At 45.7% G+C, this 21,724-nt stretch overlaps 1 protein-coding gene across 3 annotated transcripts; it reads right to left on the bottom strand.

Annotated features, from left to right (window-relative positions):
- Nucleotides 1-243: 243 nt before the first annotated feature.
- On the bottom strand, nt 244-18,235 carry LOC137425175 (vitamin K epoxide reductase complex subunit 1L1). 3 transcript variants are annotated; one of them, XM_068113327.2, is made up of 4 exons: nt 12,232-12,531; nt 3,716-3,750; nt 1,691-1,800; nt 244-730 (listed from the first exon to the last, which is right to left on the bottom strand). In XM_068113327.2, the coding sequence occupies exons 1-4, from the start codon at nt 12,514-12,516 to the stop codon at nt 471-473; spliced, it is 690 nt and encodes a 229-aa protein (XP_067969428.1). In that variant the 5' UTR covers nt 12,517-12,531; the 3' UTR covers nt 244-470. The 3 variants fall into 3 exon arrangements, with proteins under 3 accessions (XP_067969428.1, XP_067969430.1, XP_067969429.1); XM_068113329.2 differs by lacking the exons at nt 3,716-3,750; nt 12,232-12,531 and adding an exon at nt 17,932-18,235; XM_068113328.2 differs by lacking the exons at nt 3,716-3,750; nt 12,232-12,531 and adding an exon at nt 17,854-18,225.
- Nucleotides 18,236-21,724: the final 3,489 nt, after the last annotated feature.

Genomic DNA, 21,724 nt, shown 5'->3' with positions numbered 1-21,724 from the left:
CAAATTCAGAACCCCTACCCAACCCAGGAGTTATACACACACAAATGCAACCATTTAGGCATATGGCCATTCTGCAATAGCAAGGCAAGCAAACACCTTTGAAGTACATCATCAATAAGCCATTTACAAAATGAAACCAAGTTTTCCAATTCCGATTAAACTGAATTGCTTCTTAAAAGCTTTGCATCGTTTTCAATTACCAACCAACTGCTTCACCCCTACCCCACCAAAACGTTCAGCATAGACAGATGTAGACATTTTAATTCACAGCTTTATGTACAAGTATGGTGAAAATTCCCTCCCAGTCCAAAAAACTATCATTCACCACATCCCACTTCCTTTTAAGAATGAATTCACCCTTTCCTGCCACAAATCACTGAAATTGCGGTTGTGGTCGTGACACCACAAGGCACCGGCAGTCAGGGAGACCGGGAAGTCGATGGTGTGGTCGCTATCTGCACATTGCTCCGTCACTCCGTTTTTTCACGATCTCTCTGCAATTGCCTTTTGGTCGGAGGTGGTGGTTGGACCTGCCAGTGCGCGTGCAGGTGAACGAGGCGCCGGTAGTCGAGGGTGAGCAGTGCGAAGGTGACCAAGTAACTGGCGATGCATACAAAGCACATGTCATGGAGCACGAAGAGCAGCAGATAAGCCAGGTAGAAGCAGCCAGCTGATGCCACGACTGCTGTCACCATCAGCACCAGCGCTGCGGTGGCGCTTTGAGTCATTCCTGCAGTGCAATGCAGGGAAAAATGTAATGCCAGAATGATGACTCTTATAAAGAAAAGTACAATAACAAAAACTATCCAATTTTGAGAATAAAAGGGTAAAACAAAACCAATTAAATTTTGCAAAAACTGGAAATTAGAAAGATCCATATTTTTTTTAAAGCTGGAAGGCAACAACTAGTACAGCTGATTAGTCAGCAAGGCTCATGTAGCATCATCTGCAGATCTCCCCCCCCCCCCCCTGCTTTTTGGGAGGGTACATGACACCAGGCACATGATATTTGCACAGTCCTAGAGGAAGACCACTAGGTGCTTGAAACTTAAGACCTGAACTTTGCATGCCAAGCAGCCATACCAATTGGTGCCTTCAGTGTCGAATAGGAATTACATTTGTTGTTACTGCAAAAAAGAAAAGAAAAAAAAAGGATTCAATTATATTCAGCAATGAAGAAACAGAGATACGTTGCATTTATTTGTTCCAACCGTAGCAGTGGAGTCGTAACCAAAACGCAAGCCTTTTAGAAAAAGTATAATGAGTGGAAGATCGCATTCTTTGCTGCATAATATCGTAGGTTTGAACAAACCTTATTGTTCTACAATAAATTAATTCTCAGAGCATTTCAGAAATTTGATTCACAGTGTTAGCTGTCTATCCCTAGAGTACAGTTACATAGCTAAAGCTGCCAAATGGGCATCAAAAAGCACCTTCGCACTCCTTTTGTGTATGTAAGAAACAAAAGATGTGATTTGGTAACGGTAAGGCCAATGTTTTACTGATAATGACAAGAAATACACGAATCGTCAAATAGAACGGGACAAAAAATCACACGGATCGTTCGGTCAAAGAAGGTGCGGTAGTTAGGCATGGTACCGAGTGGACGAAGGTGCACAAGAGGTGGTTTAGCGAAAGTACGGTAAAGGGAAAGAGGTAGTGGGGGAAAGGGCAAATCAATACTACAGACCCAGCAGAAGTTGCAGAGTGAAGAATGGCAGAGCGAAAATGCTGTTTGGTTGGTTCAACATGCTGTCTTTACCAAGCAGGGGCTCCACCAGGCCAAAACCCCTACCCCACCTGCCAAAAGCAGACGTACACGTGAGCATTAGTATTCGCACACCGGCAAAGATGTATGTATGTATATATATATACTGAACAGCAATAGAAACGTCACTTCATAAAAAGAATTCCTGAACATTTCCCATAGAAATATCAATGCATTTAGTTTAGATATCTCGTTATTTACATGTCTGTATCTAAATTTAATCCTAACTACCGACAGTGGTGCACACGTGGATAAAAACAGGTCACCAAAACACAGGCAAAAAAACGACCATGGTACAAAGTCGTGCACGATTCCCATGGAAATCAAAATGCACGTGCGTCTCCTTGTGACTTTCCCTATAAAAGGCACCCCAAAACGTGTGTTCATCATTTGTGTTTCGATGCCTTGCCCAGACTTACGAGGATTCAGAGAGACCAGGCTATTGGAAGATTGCATGCTGGACAGACTGCACGAATGGTTGCCAATGCTTTCCATGTCAACGTGAGAACCATCTACAGGTTACAGGAACGATACCAGGACACCAACAGCACCGATGACCGCCCACGCAGTGGCAGACCGAGGGTAACAACACCGCGACAGGATTGACAGATTGTGCATCATCACATCCAAGATCGCTTTACCAGGGCTACAGAAACTGCAAGACAAACAGTTGGAACCCACCAGAGACACATTAGTGGTGATACAGTCCGTCGACGTTTGAAGAACAGGGATGTCCGTTGTCACAGGCCGTATCGTGGCCCCATTCTTACAGCTCGACACTGCCGTGACCGACTACAGTGGGCCACACAGCATCAAAATTGGCGGTACCAGCAGCGGGGAACCGTTTTTTTCTCAGACGAAAGCTGATACTGTGTTTCCACGGCAGATGGCAGAGTGAGAGTTTTGCGTAGACATGGGGAACGCTACTCAGATGACTGTGTGATGGAAAGAGACTCGTGGGGTGGTCCAAACATCATGGTATGGGGTGCTATTGCCCTCAATCACAAAGTCGGTCCTGTGGTGATCCAGAATATTGGTCCAAGAAGAGGCAATGGTGTCACAGCTGCTCGCCACATCGATCAAGTCCTCAGACCTCACGTTGTGCCACATTTTGGACGTCACGGAAATCATGTCTTCCAGCAGGACAACGCCCGTGCCCACACTGCCAGAGCAACAAGGGACTTCCTGCAACAGAATGGCATCCAAACCATGCACTGGCCTGCGCTCAGCCCCGATTTAAACCCGATAGAGCACTTGTGGGACGAAGTTCAAAGAAGACTGAATGACGTTCGACCAAGGCCAACAACTGCAGCTCAACTCAGTCAGGCGTTTCTCAGAGTGTGGGCCCACCCAAGTGACAAATGCCTTCATCAACCGATTAATCCACTCCATGTACAAACGATGTATGGCTGTCATCAACGCTCACGGGGGTCACACAAGATACTGATTTTGACCTCCCTTGTTCTCACCTGGTCTTGTGTTTTTCTTATTCAGAACATTTCACATTATTGTTTGAACTGTGGTGACCATACCTGTAATGTTTCATGTTGATCCGAAATCTCAATTCGTGTTGATCATGACTTGAAAATAAAGACTCCAAAATATTGATTCTGACTGACGTTTCTTTTGCTGTTCAGTATATATATATATATAATAGTGTGTACACAAAATAAATGAGAATCTAAATAAAATTCCAAAAAACGTCTGTACATGACAAACATTATAATACTTTAGCTTTCTGCGTTACAAATGTCATCCTTACAAAAGTGGAGGGGAAAAACCAAAACAAGGATATTGTGTAAAATTTAAAAACCATATTGTCAAGTCCGTGGCCGATGAAGACCAGCCTTGGATGGATAGCCGGTCAGTCTTTACTCCGAGGCGGTCAAGCCGAAAATTGGCGGTACTTTTTGACGCGTGCGGTACAAAAGGCAACGGGGTGCTTACCTGCACGGTTGAAAGCCGCACGGGTTATCCTCGGACTCAATACCATGCAAACAAGACAACAAAGAAAATGCAACAATAATTAATTGTTTAATGAAAATAAACGCAATACGATAAAAAGAATGAAAGGTGAGTTAAAACTAAATCCTAGTTGAGGTACCTCCACACGCAGACTCAAAAACAGTCAGGGGAATGATAAAATAAAAATAAAACAATGTTCTTGTTATATTGGCCGGCACTCAGCTATCTCAACGAGACTTTTAGGAGCTTGCTGGTCGTCGAAGCTCGAATCCCCACAGGCGGGAAGAGCCACAAACGTGAGGTCCTTTTTGAGGGCAGTCCTCCCACGGGTCCCTCAGCCATCTGGGGAAGCACAACGCGGACCCACAAACCGCCACCAACACCTCCTCCTCACGATCGCAAAAGTCCACGCGAGCTCCGAAAGTTCTCACGATCGCACACGAGAAAACCAGACCACCTGCCACGAAAGCCAGAACAAGAGAGAGAGAGAGAGACTGATTCTTCTTCTTTTCTCCTCCTCGAACCTTCACTCTGATGTCACCCCGACCAATCGCCGCGTTCCACTCAATCGCTCCATGGTCGGCTCAACCAATTACGAAGCTCGGGGCGTGGTCTGCCGTTACGATAGTTTCCACACCCCTCGTCCCACTCTAGGGGTGTGGCCCTGTTCCTTTGTCGGTTGGTGGGGTGGGGTGAATTGTCCGATCGGGAATGTTCGGCCCTGTCTGCGGTGGTGGTGGTTGTTGGTTAATGGACGGCGGTGATTTAATGGATGTTTTGTATGGCCGGCCTCATAAATATAAAAACATAGGGAAAAATCATAGGGAGCAACCACGTACTGGGAGAACTACCCTTATGCCCTACATAATTAGCATGTCTTCACCTTCACCCCCCCCCCCCACCCACCCCCATGTGAAGAACACAAATAGCCTTAAGCTCACAGTTTTTCTACTTGCATATATCGAGATTGGACCCTACGCGGCTACGGTCCATGCTAACCTACACAGTTCTATCTCCACTATGGTATTTCATCACCTACCCCCACAAACATAACAATATATACCAAGATTTAGGAAGGTGACAAAGGGTAAAAAGGCATTAACCTTGATTTGTGAGATTAATCAGAAGGGGATTCCAAGGAGGACACGTACAACTTCGAGTAGCTCAGACTGGAAGGACACGACAGGTAGCAAAAAAACAGGACGGTGCCAATCTGCACGCACTGTGAGAGCAACAGGCCTTGTGCTTCAGCCTCATAATGGGAGATTCCAATAATTCTGAGGTTGAGATTCCACAAAAACCAGAGGAGATGTGATGCTGGGGCCCCAGCCCTTAGAGGAAAGCTGTTCCTTATTGATCTATGAAAAAGGCTTTGCAGGCTGATTTTGCAAGGAAAGACCAGCTTTGCAGGTCAGCTTCGCTATATGGTCAGCCAAGGAGAGGTCATTGCTGATGGCAAGGCCAAGAAGTTCAAGAGACCTAGCATTTTACAGTAGCTGACTATTGAAATAGAAAGACACTTTTGTTGCTAATTCTTGTGGAGCTAAAGAGTAAGACAGAGTTGCTAGGATTGAAAAACATGTTCTATTTACCAGACCAACATCCAATACACTCCAGATCAGCAGAGAGATTCAGTCTGCTGTCAGTGTGATTGGGTACGAACGACACAATGTGGAGTAATGTGCAAAAAGGAAGAGGATTTTTCCAGAGCATCAGAGAGGTCAATCATGCAAATGAGGAACAAGAGTGGGCCCACTACTGCTATGGAACACTATTTTCCACTGGGAGAGGACAGGATTCCATTGATAGTGACGTATTGACTGCACGAGTGGAGAAAGTTAGAGAGCCAAGTATGAAAGTGGTCTTGTATGCCACAGGTAGCAAACTTGGGAAGCAGAGCAGGAAGCCACATTGTGTTCAATGCCCAAGATGTGTCCATCGAGACAGTTCTGACCTCATTTAGGATTTGGGACCTCTGCCCATTGTTGAGAAAGAATGTCCACATGTCCGTATGACCAGGGTGGAATCAGAGATCAGACATTTTCAAAAGAGGAAAGAGTTGACATCAGCAACAATGATGGAATGCACGACTTTGCTTGCAATCGAAGCAAGTTTACTGGTGTGATGTTGGCAAGATCTGTTTTTGCAGCCTTCTTGTGAATGGGAGTGATGTTCACCAACTTCCAGGCAGATACGAGGCATCCACGGAAGGACAGGCTAAGTAAAGAAAGCAGAAAAGAGCTAGAAGAGCAGGATTTCAGAACACGTGCACTGATATCATCTGGGCCCGTCGCCGATGAAGGGTCGAAGCTGGTCAGAACTTTATCTTCTCGGGTGCAAGAGGGTCACCGGAGGGGATGAAATGGGAAAAGAGAAAGATGTGCTGCGGACACAAGATATGGAGGCAAACACTCTGGTGAAACATTCTGGCTCTCTAGTAAAGTCTGAGGTAGGGCCGTTGAAGGTGTGCGAGGGGATGGATGGTGGAGCATGCCTACACCAGAGATGAGGTGTGAAATTGGTGATGAACAAATCCGACTATTCATAATTTGGGGCAACCGACTAAATAATCAAGGATTGGTATCATACTAAAATACGCCAATCATCTGTATGGATGTGGGTATTTATGTCTTTACCTTATTGAATCAAAAAACTGCTTAGCTGATCTCCACAAAATTTTGTATACGGTTATGGGCGTGGAATAAATCCCCCCAACGCTCCCTCCTCCATGAACTTGGGTATATCACTTGCAATTTTCGGATCACTACTTACTATTGTACATTAGGATAGTTCAATAGACTTCTGGTGAACATGCTTGGACTAAACATTTAATCTTGTATTGTCGTCGGTGGGTCATTCCATGTCAAACTACAACGGCACTCGGTACCTCCGCCAGGCTGAACAGTTTACGTTTTGTATCCACTGATAGGCCGGATCTGGATCCGCACCTGAACCAAAATCGAATTGGCTTGTTCTTATCAATTACCCAACTCATCCACCAAGTTTTGTCCTAACCCCTCCACAACTTTTTGAAATATCATGCTCCATATCGTTTTTGGCCTTCTCACTCAATAGTCAAGAATCACTTAACTTCTTGTAGCTGGACCCGGACGCGTATCTTCACCAAAACCTAATCAATTCGTCCTTGCCACACACCCAAACTGTCCACAATGTTTTGAGATATCCTGCTTACAGACAAACAAACAGACAGGGTCGAAAGCATAACCTCTGTCCACCTTCGGTGGCAGAGGTAATCCATCACTTTTGGTCTTATTTTTGCAGTTAACTTCTCTGATATCAAATAAACATGGAGGCCCAACAAGTACATAATGAGCCAATATTTCAGACAACTAGAGCAATGAGATGTAGATCAATGAAGTGTTTCCTGATCTGGCCTTCATGTCTTGTTGATTAGTCACTGCCAGTTATGCTCGAACAGGATCGCGGTACGGAGATAGCCGATCAATCTCCTGGGAGCGAGCCAGAGAACCCTCACGTCTAACATGTTGTGCTCTTGCCTTAGTGGTTCCAGGACTGCTCAGTCTTCCATATGTTTTATTGTGTGTGGGGTGGCCTGGCATAGGTTGCAGGTGTCGTCAGTGGTGTCAGAGTCTACATTTGTGCTGTAAAAGGTGAGTGGTGTGCAAAGTGGAGGCGTGAAAGGTGACCGTGATCAGTCCTTGGGAGTAACCTTTGTCGTCAATGGTTGGGGGTTCAGTGCCCAGAATACTGATTGCATTTATGGTGATGTGGGTATGTACGTGTTTTTGTAGTGGTCGTTGATCGGTCGGATGTTTTTAAGGATGTCATTGTATTGTCTTTGTGGTGTAGTCTTAATGCATCTAGAGGTCTGCTCTCCCCACTGGACTGGCGTCCCTGCCTCACAACACCTTGCTCAGTTTGACGCTGTGGAAACCAAGGCCTTCAATATCATTGGAATCTCCTGCGATGAAGCAGAGTCTGTGCACTTTTCCATCGCTGACAAGTCAGCGGTCTCCGTCTTCTTCCACTCCTTGCTGGTCTTGCACCCTCTACCCTCTCGGTGCTTTGTCTCCCCAGGTATCTTCAGGCATACACAGTCCACCAGCAACACCCTTCCCCTGAAACTCCAAAAATGCAGAAACACTGCTCACCTCCATTCATTTGTTCCTCTTTTTTCCCCCCACCGGTGGAACCAACTTCCACATTCTCTTCAGCCATTCTTCCCTCCAGGTCTTGAAGACAGTTGCACACCACCATTTCAGATCATCCCCCATCCAAAACCATAATATTTTCTACCCTCGTTAAACCGCCCTACCGAGCCCTCCTCCCCCAAATTTTGCTTCTGTATCCATCTTATCCACTCGTGCATTCTTCCCTACCTCTCAATCTTACCTGCGCATCTCATGTCCGTCTTCATTTATTTTCCTCCTCGGTCCTGCTGTTGGCATTTACCCCTTCTCTTTCTGCTGTTCCTTTTGATATGTTGCTTCCTGGTATGCTGTGTTCGAGCTCTTCCACAAGCCTCCACTCTATTAAAAAAACAACAACATGTTTACCTCCACCACCAAAGTTGAAGAAGAACCACCTTTAGAGGCCATTTTTCCCTGCAGAGCAGGGGTTGGCCTTTTTCAGGCACCGTGGTCCCCTTTTTGAAGCAATGTTTTATGGCTGGATGCCCTTCCTGCCGCCAACCCTGTTGGTCGCCTCTTGCGACACACACTGGTACTCAATTTTCCGACCTCGGAAGGATGACAGGTTGAGTCAACCCCCCTGGCGTTAATTCAGCAATTGACTGGGATTCGAACCCAGGATCCTAGGATCCCAAGCCGGCACCCTAACCGCTAAGCCAAAGTTGGATGGAAGTTATTTTCACCCCTGTCTGTTTGTGAACAGGATATCTCAATAAGTTGTGGACGGATTCGGACGAAATTAAGTGTAGAGGTAGTGTATGTGATGAGGACGAAATGATTAGATTTTGGTGAAGATCAGGATCTGGCCTATCAGTGGGATACAAAACGTAAATTGTTCAGCCTGGCAGAGGTATGCGCTCTACCGAGTGTCATCTTTGTACATGTCAGTCAACTAATACTCAAAGGGATGCTCTCAACGAATGCTCAGACCATCATGTATTCGAATAAGGTCTGCATGACCAGTCAAGTGCAGACGTGTGACACCATCAACGTCGATTATCTGATTGCACATGATTCAAACAGGTGGATTTCCATTTATTGTGTGTAATGTAATTACAGTGTAGAAAAATCTTTTTGTAAAACACGTGTTCAATTTCGATCTTTTTACATCACCTAAACTAACAATTAGAAAGTACTGTAGTTGATAAAGCTAAAAGTTGCACCAACGTTTCTACATCGAGCAGCAGATCAAACTTATGTTCTCCATCAATGTGTCTATGTAATCGATATACAATCTGTGTCTCCATCAATGTGTCTATGTAATCGATATACAATCTGTGTCTCATCAATGTGTCTGTGTCTATGTAATCGATATACAATATGCATCTCCATCAATGTGTCTATGTCTATGTAATTGACATACAATCTGTGTCTCCATCAATGTGTCTGTGTCTATGTAATTGATATACAATCTGTCTCCATCAATGTGTCCATGTAATCCATGTACAATCTGTTCTCCATGAATACAACAACAACAACATGCATTTTACGGCCATTTTCCCTGCGAGAGCGGGGGTTAGCCTTGCGGTCCCCATGACAATCTTCTCCATTTTGCCCTATTTTCTGCATCTCCCCTTGTTAACGCCCTTGCCCGCATTTCTTCTTCCACCATCTTCAGCCAAGTCTTTCTCGGTCTTTCCCGTCCTCTACTTCCTTCTACATTCATTTCCATCACTCTTCTCAACCAGTCCCTTTCATCCTTCCTCAACACATGACCAAACCATCTCAACCTGTTCCTCTTCACAGCATCAATCACAGGCTCTATTCCCATCATCTTTCGCAATTCATCATTCATCATTCATTCCATGAATGTGTCTATGTAATCGATATACAATCTGTGTCTCCATCAATGTGTCTATTTAATCGATATACAATCTGTGGCTCCATCAATGTGTCTGTGTAATCCATGTACAATATGTAATAGATCAAATGGTAATTTTTATTTTCAATGGTTTTTCACACAATTCTTACAAGATAAAGAAAATTGAATCCACCGTGTGAAAAGGTTAGCATTACCATCACAATACTCTTTTTGCAATTATCGTTGGCATATTCAAACGTGCGTTATTATTCAATGAACACGTGTTTAAAAACAAAATTAAATGGTACGCTGGTTTCGGTGGACAAAGAGACAATTTGCTTCGGACGACTCGAGGCCCGTCTAACGTGCAGTAGGGCTAACCTGGTGTGGTGGTGTTAACGCAGACAAACGCAGTTAACTTAGCTCCAACGAAAATGAGACAATGAGCAATGAACCAGTAATCCATTACTGACTAGACACAAACATGATGCAAAGTGCTATCAGTTTCTTCACTTCGAACCCTGACCGCACATGTTGTTTGCTCAGCCATGTTGATGTTGTTGCAGATGCCGATGCTCTTTTGATTTCGTACCTTCACAAAAAGAACCTGCCCTTTCCCATGCACAAGTTTGTCCCATCGAGTCTGAAGCCATCGCATCCAAACTCCCGACCTAGTCCAAATCATGCAGCCTGCTTTCTCACCATGGAAGGATAACTCGACTGAGGGTAACTTTAGACCATTTTGCAAGGTGTGTTTCCATCCTCGGATGAGCCAGAAAACATCACCTGGCTATCCTCGAGGCGAATCTCTCCAACCCGTCTCCCTTCAGAAAGCCCTGGTGGTCTCTTGTTAGGACTGTCTCTGGGGATGGCCTTGGGTTCACAAACTAGTCTCTGAGCTGTCTAGCCTGGGTTCGAGTCCAGTTATAAACTGTCATCCTGGTGTTTCACTTGCAGTGTGATTCATCAATGTATGTGCCTCCCTCAGATGGATGTTAAGCCGGGCGGCCCATCTGCCAGCATTCGTTGTTGGACGTTAAAGATCCTATGGTGTCCTTTGTGAAGAGTAGGTGAGCTATCGCTGGCACCATGGCCAAATTCCAAATTCCTGGCCGAACTAGTTGAACGTCAGGCCTGGCCAGCCGGTTTGTGAAGACGCTGACCAAGCTTCCCCCAGCCGACCCCACAAGAAAAGGTGGGATAATGGGGGCGTTAAAGAAGAACAAAGTCCAATTTCTGATCATCACTTTGGATTCCATTCACGTCACAGTTTTAGAAGTGCTGCTGTTTCTCAAGAATTAATTCAGTGCTTTTCCAATGAATTGAGGCTGCGAATCTTACAGGAGGTCAGGATTGTCTCCCACGACACATCTAGCACATCTAACACAGTCTAGCATCCTGCTCTGCCTGCCACCTCGAAGGCCACCACTATTACCTGTGCCACCGGAGGAGTTTTCATCCCTGTTTGTTTGTCTGTCTGTCTGTCTGTGAGCAGGATATCTCAAAAAAGTTATGGACGGATTCGGCCGAAACTTTGCGGACAGTTTGTATATGTGACAAGGACGAATTGATTCGATGTTGGTGAAGATGTGGATGCCAGAATATTGAAGTGATTCTTCACTACTGAGTGATGCGTTTAGCTTTACAGAGCAAAAACATTATACATCTACCGCCATCTATCTCTACAACTCCCTTTAACCTGCCCCTCCCCAAGCTCTCTTACTCACAGGTTAATGTTTTCATCATTCAGCCATGCCCTTCTTTGTTACGTCCACCTGTTGTCCCACAGTTTGAAGTTTACCTGTCTTTCCTCAATCACCTTACCTTCCTGCTCTTCCTCCATGGGGCAAGACTTTGTATTCTAAATAAAATATAGTAGTTTAACAAATGCTAACTATGGAACTTCAGATAGGATACCAAAAAGTTTTTTTGTTTTTTTTGATACACAGAGTCGAGGCTCATGGAGGAGCTAGAACACAGAACGGAACAGGACGTAACAGAATGAAGAGCAGTAGGAATCTGGGGAGGGGAGGACAACAAAAGCAGGGCAGGATAGAGACAAAATAGAGAGAGACCTGGAGTGATAAGGGACATGTGGAAGAATGAGAGCAATGGAAGGACACGGGAGGTGAAAACAACGGATAAAACCATCACTCACTCTCATTCACAGAAGTGGAAGGAAAAACTGGGGAAGAAGCGAAAATTAAACAAAGAAATAAAAAATAAAATTAAAATGTGCAGTTGGGAAGGCTTACTGAGGACAGAAGAAAAATCATGGAGGTATGGATATGGGAAGACCTAATGTGGTGGTGAACAGCTGTCTTGAAGCCATGGAGGGAGGAGAGAAATTGAATAGACTGAAGAAGATAGCTCCTTGTGGGTAGGGGGTGGGGAGTTGAAGGGGGAGAGTGGGGGGGGGGGGGGAAGGATAAGTAGAGGGGAGGATGTCACCACGGAGCGATCACCACAGGAAGGGCAGAGGGTGCAAAACCAGAAGGAGGAGGTGGAAAACAGAGACTACCGACTTGTCTGTGATGTGAAAGTGATAGGCCCAATCTCAGCTTCATCACGGGAGATGCGAATGATCTCGAAGGCCTTGGTTTCCTTGGCGTCAAGCGGAGCAAGGTGTGAGCCAGGGGCGCCAACTCCCAGGAGAAAACTACTCCATCAAGCTGTGGACGAAGGCCTTGTGCGTGTGGTGCAAGAACACCACAAATGCTGCACAAGACAGAAGCCCGAGTTACAACACTGAGGAACACGTAGCTCCTTGTGTTCTTCAACCCACGGCAGATAGATTGTCTCTGTGGCATTTCATTTGATACAAACATCTAATTGGGAATACAAGGCTCAGTGTGTCTCAACACAAACGCCAAGTCGGCACGTGACTGTCGGCCTGCTTGATGACATTCTATGTCAAAGACAACACTGTATACAAAAAATAATAATAATAGTAACAAAAACACTTGGAACTTTGCCACGTTCCAACTGTTAATGACAATTATACGTTAAAATGTCAATTGAAGAAAGAACCACCTTTAGAGGCCATTTTTCCCTGCAGAGCAGGGTTTGGCCTTTTTTGGGCACCGTGGTCCCCTTTTTGAAGCAATATTTTATGGCCGGATGCCCTTCCTGCCGCCAACCCTGTTAGTCACCTCTTGCGACACACAGGGAATTACCAGTGAACTGGTACTCAATTTGCCGACCTCAGAAGGATGACAGGCTGAGTCAACCCCCCTGGTGTTAATTCAGCGATCACCGGGATTCCGAACCCAGGATCCTGGGATCCCAAGCCGGCACCCTAACCGCTAAGCCAACACCAGGCTTTAAAAAATGTCAATTGAAGGATCAACTGGAAAATCTTTTCCAGCTCAGTTGACACGTTCATCATCAATGAGGTTCAACAGTGCATCAGGCAAGGGGATCCTTTGTGCAATGGTACAGGGGGTTTCCAAAGACATCGGAGGCCGAAGTCCATTCATGATCCCAAGATATTAAGCATATGGATACCAGCTTTCAGTGAAAGTCTGAAACAATGTACTGTACTATCAAAAGCAACGTACCAATATACATATCACCAAGTAACATAATGCAACACCCTGTTTACAATCAACAATTATTTTTGCAAAAAAAATAATATATATATTAAAAAAATAATTCCATCCCTCCGAGAACCACGAAGAAGATACTGATTGGACACCACTGAGAACATCTGAAAGGATCATCAAGAAACCCCACCTATCACCTCCTTCATTCAGCTACTGGAAGAGGTTCAGTCTCAAACTCTGGGCCTCGCCATCAGCCACAACCTCTCCCAGGCCAACGGTGCATCAAAACCATCCCGCCAATCCTTCCTATCGACCTCAGCCCACTGGACACCAACGACATCTTACCTGCCGACACCTAGTTTTCTCTCTCGCCCCCATTTCATGTTCGTTCATGCACCAAATTGCATGTAGTTGTTGACCGACCACCCTGTCCTGTCCGACCACCCTGTCCTGTCCGACCACCCTATCTCCGTCACCTTACTTTTCCACAAGCTGAGATTTTTGTATGAAGAAGCTTTACAGCGCAACATCTTTTGAAGCAATGATGGCTCGAACGTGTCTCATTTAATCAAATTTGACAGGTTATTATAACCTATTTTTTTCTCTCTCTTTTCGGCAGCGAAACAGGTGGTAATTAAGCGAGGTTTGATCCATGTGCACACATTATTTTCACAAGGTCTAAGGATCTAAGGAAGAGCTGTCATAATTGTCATTAACAATCAAGAAGCAGAGAATGTTTCAAGATAAATTACTTCGAACAGCACAGAAACGATAATAAAAACCCAACAATAAAAGCAAGTTGCACGTTCGTCTCTCGTGAAGTCACCAAGACCTTATTGTAACCACACGTACGGTATTGTTGGGGCATGTCCGATTGTCCGGGATTATTTAAATTAGACCAAATTATCTGTAAAACTACCAATTCCGGAACCTCTTCCAATCACCCACCAGTCAATCCCTGCAACATTTTATAATAATTCGCCGCTCAATTGTAGCAACTTCCTCCAATCACCCACCAACTAATCCCAGAGCCTCTTCCAATCACGCACCAGCCAATCCGAGCATCTTCCAATCACCCACCAGCCAATCCCAGATCCTCTTCCAATCACGCACCAGCCAATCACAGAGCATATTCCAATCACGCACCAGCCAATCACAGAGCATCTTCCAATCAGCCAATCCCAGATCCTCTTCCAATCACCCACCAATCAATCCCTGCAACATTTTATAATAATTCGCCGCTCAATTGTAGCAACTTCCTCCAATCACCCAACAACTAATCCCAGAGCCTCTTCCAATCACGCACCAGCCAATCCGAGCATCTTCCAATCACCCACCAGCCAATCCCAGATCCTCTTCCAATCACGCACCAGCCAATCCCTGCAACATTTTATAATAATTCGCCGCTCAATTGTAGCAACTTCCTCCAATCACCCACCAACTAATCCCAGAGCCTCTTCCAATCACGCACCAGCCAATCCGAGCATCTTCCAATCACCCACCAGCCAATCCCAGATCCTCTTCCAATCACGCACCAGCCAATCACAGAGCATATTCCAATCACGCACCAGCCAATCACAGAGCATCTTCCAATCAGCCAATCCCAGATCCTCTTCCAATCACACACCAGCCAATCCCAGAACCTCCTCCAATCACCCACCAACTAATCCCAGAGCCTCTTCCAATCACGCACCAGCCAATCCGAGCATCTTCCAATCACCCACCAGCCAATCCCAGATCCTCTTCCAATCACAGAGCATCTTCCAATCACGCACCAGCCAATCCCAGAGCATCTTTCAATCACCCACCAGCCAATCCCAGATCCTCTTCCAATCACCCACCAGTCAATCCCAGAGCCTCTTCCAATCACGCACCAGCCAATCCCAGAGCCTCTTCCAATCACTTGCCAGTCAATCCCTGCAACATTTTATAATCACTCGCCGCTGAATTCTAGCAACCTCCTCCAATCACCCACCAGCCAATCCCAGAGCCTCTTCCAATCACTCACCAGCCAATCCAGGAACCTCTTCCAATCACTCACCAATCAATCCCTGCAACATTCTATCATCACCCACCGCTCAATTCTAGCAACCTCCTCCAATCACCCACCAGCCAATCCCAGAGCCTCTTCAAGTCACTCGCCGTCAATAGCAGCAACCTGCTCCAGATGCTCCTCACTCAATACCTGAAACCTCCTCCAACCACCTGCCAGCCAATCCAAGATTATCTTCCAAACACTTGCCATTCAACCACAGAAACCTCCTCCAAACACTAGCTGCCAATCCCTAGAACCCCTACCAATCATTCGCCAGGAAATCACAGCAACCTCGTACAATCACTCGCCGGTAAATCAGAGAACATCCTTCAGTCAATCCCAGGAAACTCCACGTCACCCGCCGACCAATCCTCACAACCTCCTCCAATCCTTAGCCAACCAATCCCAACAACCTCCTGCAATGAAACGGGCAAGCCCAGAAACGTCCTCCAATCACTAATGGGCCAATCCCTACAACCTTTGATAATCACGTACTGATCAATACTAGCAAGTCCTCCATTCATCCACTGCCAATCCAGAAACTTCCAATCACTCACCAGCCAATCAGAGAAATCTACAGTTGCAGCAACATCCTCCAATCACTCACCAGCCAATCAGATAAACATCCTCCAATCACACTAGCCAATCAGAGAAACCTCCAGTTGCAGCAACATCCTCCAATCACACTAGCCAATCAGAGAAACCTCCAGTTGCAGCAACATCCTCCAATCACTCACAAGCCAATCAGAGAAACCTCCAGTTGCAGCAACATCCTCCAATCACTCACCAGCCAATCAGAGAAACATCCTCCAATCACACTAGCCAATCAGAGAAACCTCCAGTTGCAGCAACATCCTCCAATCACTCACCAGCCAATCAGAGAAACATCCTCCAATCACACTAGCCAATCAGAGAAACCTCCAGTTGCAGCAACATCCTCCAATCACTCACCAGCCAATCAGAGAAACCTCCAGTTGCAGCAACATCCTCCAATCACTCACCAGCCAATCAGAGAAACATCCTCCAATCACACTAGCCAATCAGAGAAACCTCCAGTTGCAGCAACATCCTCCAATCACTCACAAGCCAATCAGAGAAACCTCCAGTTGCAGCAACATCCTCCAATCACTCACCAGGCAATCAGAGAAACATCCTCCAATCACACTAGCCAATCAGAGAAACCTCCAGTTGCAGCAACATCCTCCAATCACTCACCAGCCAATCAGAGAAACCTCCAGTTGCAGCAACATCCTCCAATCACTCACCAGCCAATCAGAGAAACCTCCAGTTGCAGCAACATCCTCCAATCACACTAGCCAATCAGAGAAACCTCCAGTTGCAGCAACATCCTCCAATCACTCACCAGGCAATCAGAGAAACCTCCAGTTGCAGCAACATCCTCCAATCACTCACCAGCCAATCAGAGAAACATCCTCCAATCACACTAGCCAATCAGAGAAACCTCCAGTTGCAGCAACATCCTCCAATCACTCACCAGCCAATCAGAGAAACATCCTCCAATCACACTAGCCAATCAGAGAAACCTCCAGTTGCAGCAACATCCTCCAATCACTCACCAGCCAATCCGAGAAACCTCCAGTTGCAGCAACATCCTCCAATCACTCACCAGCCAATCAGAGAAACATCCTCCAATCACACTAGCCAATCAGAGAAACCTCCAGTTGCAGCAACATCCTCCAATCACTCACAAGCCAATCAGAGAAACCTCCAGTTGCAGCAACATCCTCCAATCACTCACCAGCCAATCAGAGAAACCTCCAGTTGCAGCAACATCCTCCAATCACTCACCAGCCAATCAGAGAAACCTCCAGTTGCAGCAACATCCTCCAATCACTCACCAGCCAATCAGAGAAACCTCCAGTTGCAGCAACATCCTCCAATCACTCACCAGCCAATCAGAGAAACCTCCAGTTGCAGCAACATCCTCCAATCACTCACCAGCCAATCAGAGAAACCTCCAGTTGCAGCAACATCCTCCAATCACTCACTAGCCAATCAGAGAAACCTCCAGTTGCAGCAACATCCTCCAATCACTCACCAGCCAATCAGAGAAACCTCCAGTTGCAGCAACATCCTCCAATCACTCACCAGCCAATCAGAGAAACATCCTCCAATCACTCACCAGCCAATCAGAGAAACCTCCAGTTGCAGCAACATCCTCCAATCACTCACCAGCCAATCAGAGAAACATCCTCCAATCACTCACCAGCCAATCAGAGAAACCTCCAGTTGCAGCAACATCCTCCAATCACTCACCAGCCAATCAGAGAAACATCCTCCAATCACTCACCAGCCAATCAGAGAAACCTCCAGTTGCAGTAACATCCTCCAATCACTCAACGACAACGAGTCAATCCCAGCAACCTTTGTCACTCACTTATCAATCCTAGAAACTTCCTGCAATCTATTGCCAGGAAACCTTGCTAATCTCTCAATGGTCAATCCCAGCAACTCCTTCATAATCATAGTGAGTTCATTCAGCCAATCGCAGTAACATCCTCCAATCAATCAAGGGTAAATCCCAGCAACCTTCGCCAATCACACACCGGCCACAATCATCTGTTCCATCCCTGATGGAGACTGGAGTTCTATTGCACCCCGAGCACCGAGAATACAATCCCAACCTGGACGTGAAAACCCGTGAGCAGCTCACGGACTCGGCCAAGTCGCACCACGCGCGGTACGTCGAGTCATTCTCCCGATGCATCTCCACGTGCAGTGCGTACAGGGACAGCGCCGTACCCAACGTACACAGCACCGCACGCAGAATCAGCTCGTGGCACCACCAACCGCCACGGGCGTTCTTTTTACCACGAATGTTATCGTCGCTTCTTGTCCCAATCTGTTCGGCAGACGCCATCGCCACCACCACCTCACCCTCAGCCCGCAGCAGCCAAAACCGCTGCCGCCCGTTGGGCGGGACGGCCTGACGTGGCAGGCGCCTGTTGGTCGGTCGGTCGTCAGCTGCGTTTGTCGAAGCGCGTTCTGATTGGTTTAGAGTGCGGAAGTAGTGGGCACTTTTTCCTTTCGCTGTTCCGTGTCTGGTGCCTTAATGGTAATATACAAACATAAATCCACAGAACGAATACCCTCCCTTTTTGGGCGGTGTATAGGCAAAGAAGCGCTGCCTCGCATGCTCCCTGATGTTTATGTTTTAGCAATGTAAAGATTGGGCATGGCGATTGTGATCAGGTTGTGTTCGGCCTGAACTCACTGATCTGTATATACTACTGGATAGAGCATCGGCTAATAGGCTTGTACAAAGCTGTGAAGCCGGCGCGCGACAGCGGCGGCCATCTTGCCACTCGCACAAGGAGGCGCGGCCTGTGTCAGTTCCTGGCGTTTGCACAACTGTGGAATGAACTACCTCGTAACATCGCAACTGAAAGTCACTCAACAAGCTGTTTTAGAAAGAAACCTAGATTATATGTGCAAAATTTTCAGAATTATACTTTGTAAATATATACAAAGTGTCATTTTCAAAACTCAATGATTGACAGACAATGTATATGTTTATGTATTTGGCACGCCAATGTTCTCTTGTAATATCCTTTCGTTTTATTGTTCTTAACTCTCAATGTAATTCTTCAAATTAATGTTTATTTGTACGTTCCAGGTTAGCAGCTCGAAAACTCAATTCTGATTGATTTTTTTGCCAACCTTCCTCACAATTTCAACGCAAATTTCTTGTCCATGTTTGTGTTTTTCTCAAATAATTCTCGATTTAAGTATGAATTTAGTGTATAATCCAAATTGCTTGAGAATAAAGCATTATTATTAAAATTTACTAATTTTTCAAAGATTTTATCATCCTTGATACAATAAATTAGTCCACAATTTAAGGGCATTGTGGTCAACGCTGTTCTCACGGAATACTTTCTCCAGGATGTCGATATGTGATGGTTTCAATGTTGGGTCATTTACTCATTCTATGTCAAGAATTTATCAGTTGACAACAAACAAAGTCTTCTGAAAGACAAATGAAACATAAAAAGCTTAAAGTTGGAATAAAAAGGCACCTTTTATTACAAAGCCTCAATTAATAATAATAATATTGACCGACATATGTAGTGTGCCCTTTTCAAAGAGGCTCAACAAAAGAAACAAACATTTTGTCACCAAAATCATCATTGAACAAGTGTCTTCAGTTTGTTCTTGTGGTAATGCGTTCGATTGGCGACCGCCAGGTCAGGGTTTCGACACCCTCTGTCGTGGGTATGTTTCACACTTCATCTCATTACCCAGACAGTTCTCTGGCCCGGTTTGGCACACAGATTGCAGAAATGTGGCCTAAAGTCCCACACATTTCATTTCGCTCAGATACTGATGTAGGAGGTATGCCCGACTTCCTCTGGGAATGGTTCCACAGTGTGGGTGCCACGTCGGAGAAGGCACGACCACCAAAAGTCACCGCCACATGTCGTTTCACAGCAAGCAGGTAATCCCTAGACTAGACAGCACCACAGCCGACATGCCTGACCGAACACTGCAGTGAACAACCAGAGGATTAGCCGGAGTACTGTCACACCACCAAGCAAGCATTATCCATTCAGTTCACTCAAGACTCATTGTTGCTTCCCAGTATTCTTTCACAGAACAAATTTGCACAAAGAAACAATCCAGATCTAAACAATTATCCTACAATATAATCCACATTTGAAGTAAAATTGATCCACATATTCAGATGATATGGTGACAAAATGCGATGATGCACAGGATACAAAAAGCACAAAATGCTGACATTTGAAGGAGGCAAAAAGAGCAGCCTGTCAGTGCTCCATTGTCTCCCAATTGCAAACAACAAACACAAAGAAGAGAATACAGTCAATACACTATTTGAAATCACTTGTTAGTCACAAGCATAAGGTGAACAAATTTAATGAGAGGCAAGAGCACATCTTGAATGCAGAACGCTTCAGAAGTATTTCTTGAAGTACATAAAAACATCATAATTTAAAATGGGTACATGGCAAGCATAGTTAGTTAAACTTAGTTGCATACATGTGTGCATATGTCGACCAATCATGTTAATTTACATACCATAGTCCTTTCAAAAGGAACATCTGATATGCAAAAATTGTGAAATAAAAACAAAATTACTGGTGTTTGAAGAGAATTAGCTTGGTGAGCCGCTTGCGCACATTGGGCCCCGTGATCTGCTCATTCAGCTGCTTCGTCAGATGATGCATTAGTATCTTGATGTAACAAGAGGACAAACACTTGACAAGAAGGTGGACATGGTTGCATTCTGGAGAACCACTGAGCACGTGCTCATCCAACCTGTCAAAAACACCCCGCTGACATACTTCACCCAACACGGTTGACATGATGGCAGGAGCAATCCTCTTGGACTGTGGTAGAGCACCTTCAGTGGTGTGCAGCATCCTCTGTATGCACTGCTCTGTGGCAGTACACACTGCGATCACATCAGCCGCCGCCCTCACAAGACCTCCTCTATTCTTTCTGTCCAAAAGAAGACAACCGGTGGCAACACCACCGTCAGTCATCGCATCTATACACTCTGGACATGACAAACACTTGGCAGCCATACGAACAACATATCCAGCTATGTAGCATATGACTTCTTCCTTGTAGAGGGATAGCCTTCCAATGTCGGGGATATGAGCATAATCATGGTCGTGATGAGGAGCAGATGGGTGAGGCTCCATGCCATACTTCCTCACCAGCAACATGTCTTGACAGATCTCTGACTCTGGTTCCCTGTGCACACTGGAGACATGAAGAACGCCGGTTGTATCCTGGGCAATACAATTTCCACCAAGTGCGGATATCTCGTGGCGAATCAAAAGTCGCTTGTACAGAGCAGTGAACTGCTTGGAGGTGGGGTTGTTGTTCATACCTCCAGCCGCTCGTACAGCACAGAAGAACAACTCCAGATGGTCTTGGCTTGTTTTGTACGTCAGCAAGTACTTCAGTTTTGGTTCTGCAGCACCAACAAGAGATTCATACATATCTTGAAGACTCCTGATCGCCACGAGAAATCCAACAAAGGCTGTTTTTCTTGGGGTTTCGTACATTGGCTTGCCATGAACATCTTTCAGCGACAATACATTTGTGAAGGCGTTTCTCAGAAAGGGACGCCACTGAGGCTCGTTGCGGGGATGCATTGGTGCCTTGTAGTTGCGGGCCAAGGGATTTCTCGAGTTCATTATATCAAATAAATGATCAAATGTACGTATGAACTCGACCGTTGCTTCACAGCCTTCAAACCTCTTCAGCTTCAAATCTTTATCGCAAAACTCCAGTGCATCAGCCACACTGCTGCTGAGAGTTTGGGCCGCCAAGTTGACTTTCATCTTTTGCTTGTCCCAGTGGATGTGTGCCGACCTCAGCTTGTTACCAGCTCTGAGACCCTCCTCCTCTTGCAGCACGTGTAGACGTTCAATGTAAGACCAA

Source organism: Myxine glutinosa, chromosome 4 (genome assembly GCF_964187855.1).
Source record: "Myxine glutinosa chromosome 4, kmMyxGlut1.1, whole genome shotgun sequence".
NCBI classification, from domain to species: domain Eukaryota; kingdom Metazoa; phylum Chordata; class Myxini; order Myxiniformes; family Myxinidae; genus Myxine; species Myxine glutinosa.
This window is presented reverse-complemented; position numbering and strand designations above follow the sequence as displayed.

Coding starts and splice junctions, on each gene's coding strand:
- LOC137425175 (XM_068113327.2), bottom strand. CDS start 12,516: ATGCCACAGAGACAATCTATCTGCCGTGGGTTGAAGAACACAAGGAGC. Junction 3,751..12,231: donor CACTTTCACATCACAGACAA/GTCGGTAGTCTC, acceptor CATGGTATTGAG/TCCGAGGATAACCCGTGCGG. Junction 1,801..3,715: donor TGCGGCTTTCAACCGTGCAG/GTAAGCACCCCG, acceptor TGCTTTTGGCAG/GTGGGGTAGGGGTTTTGGCC.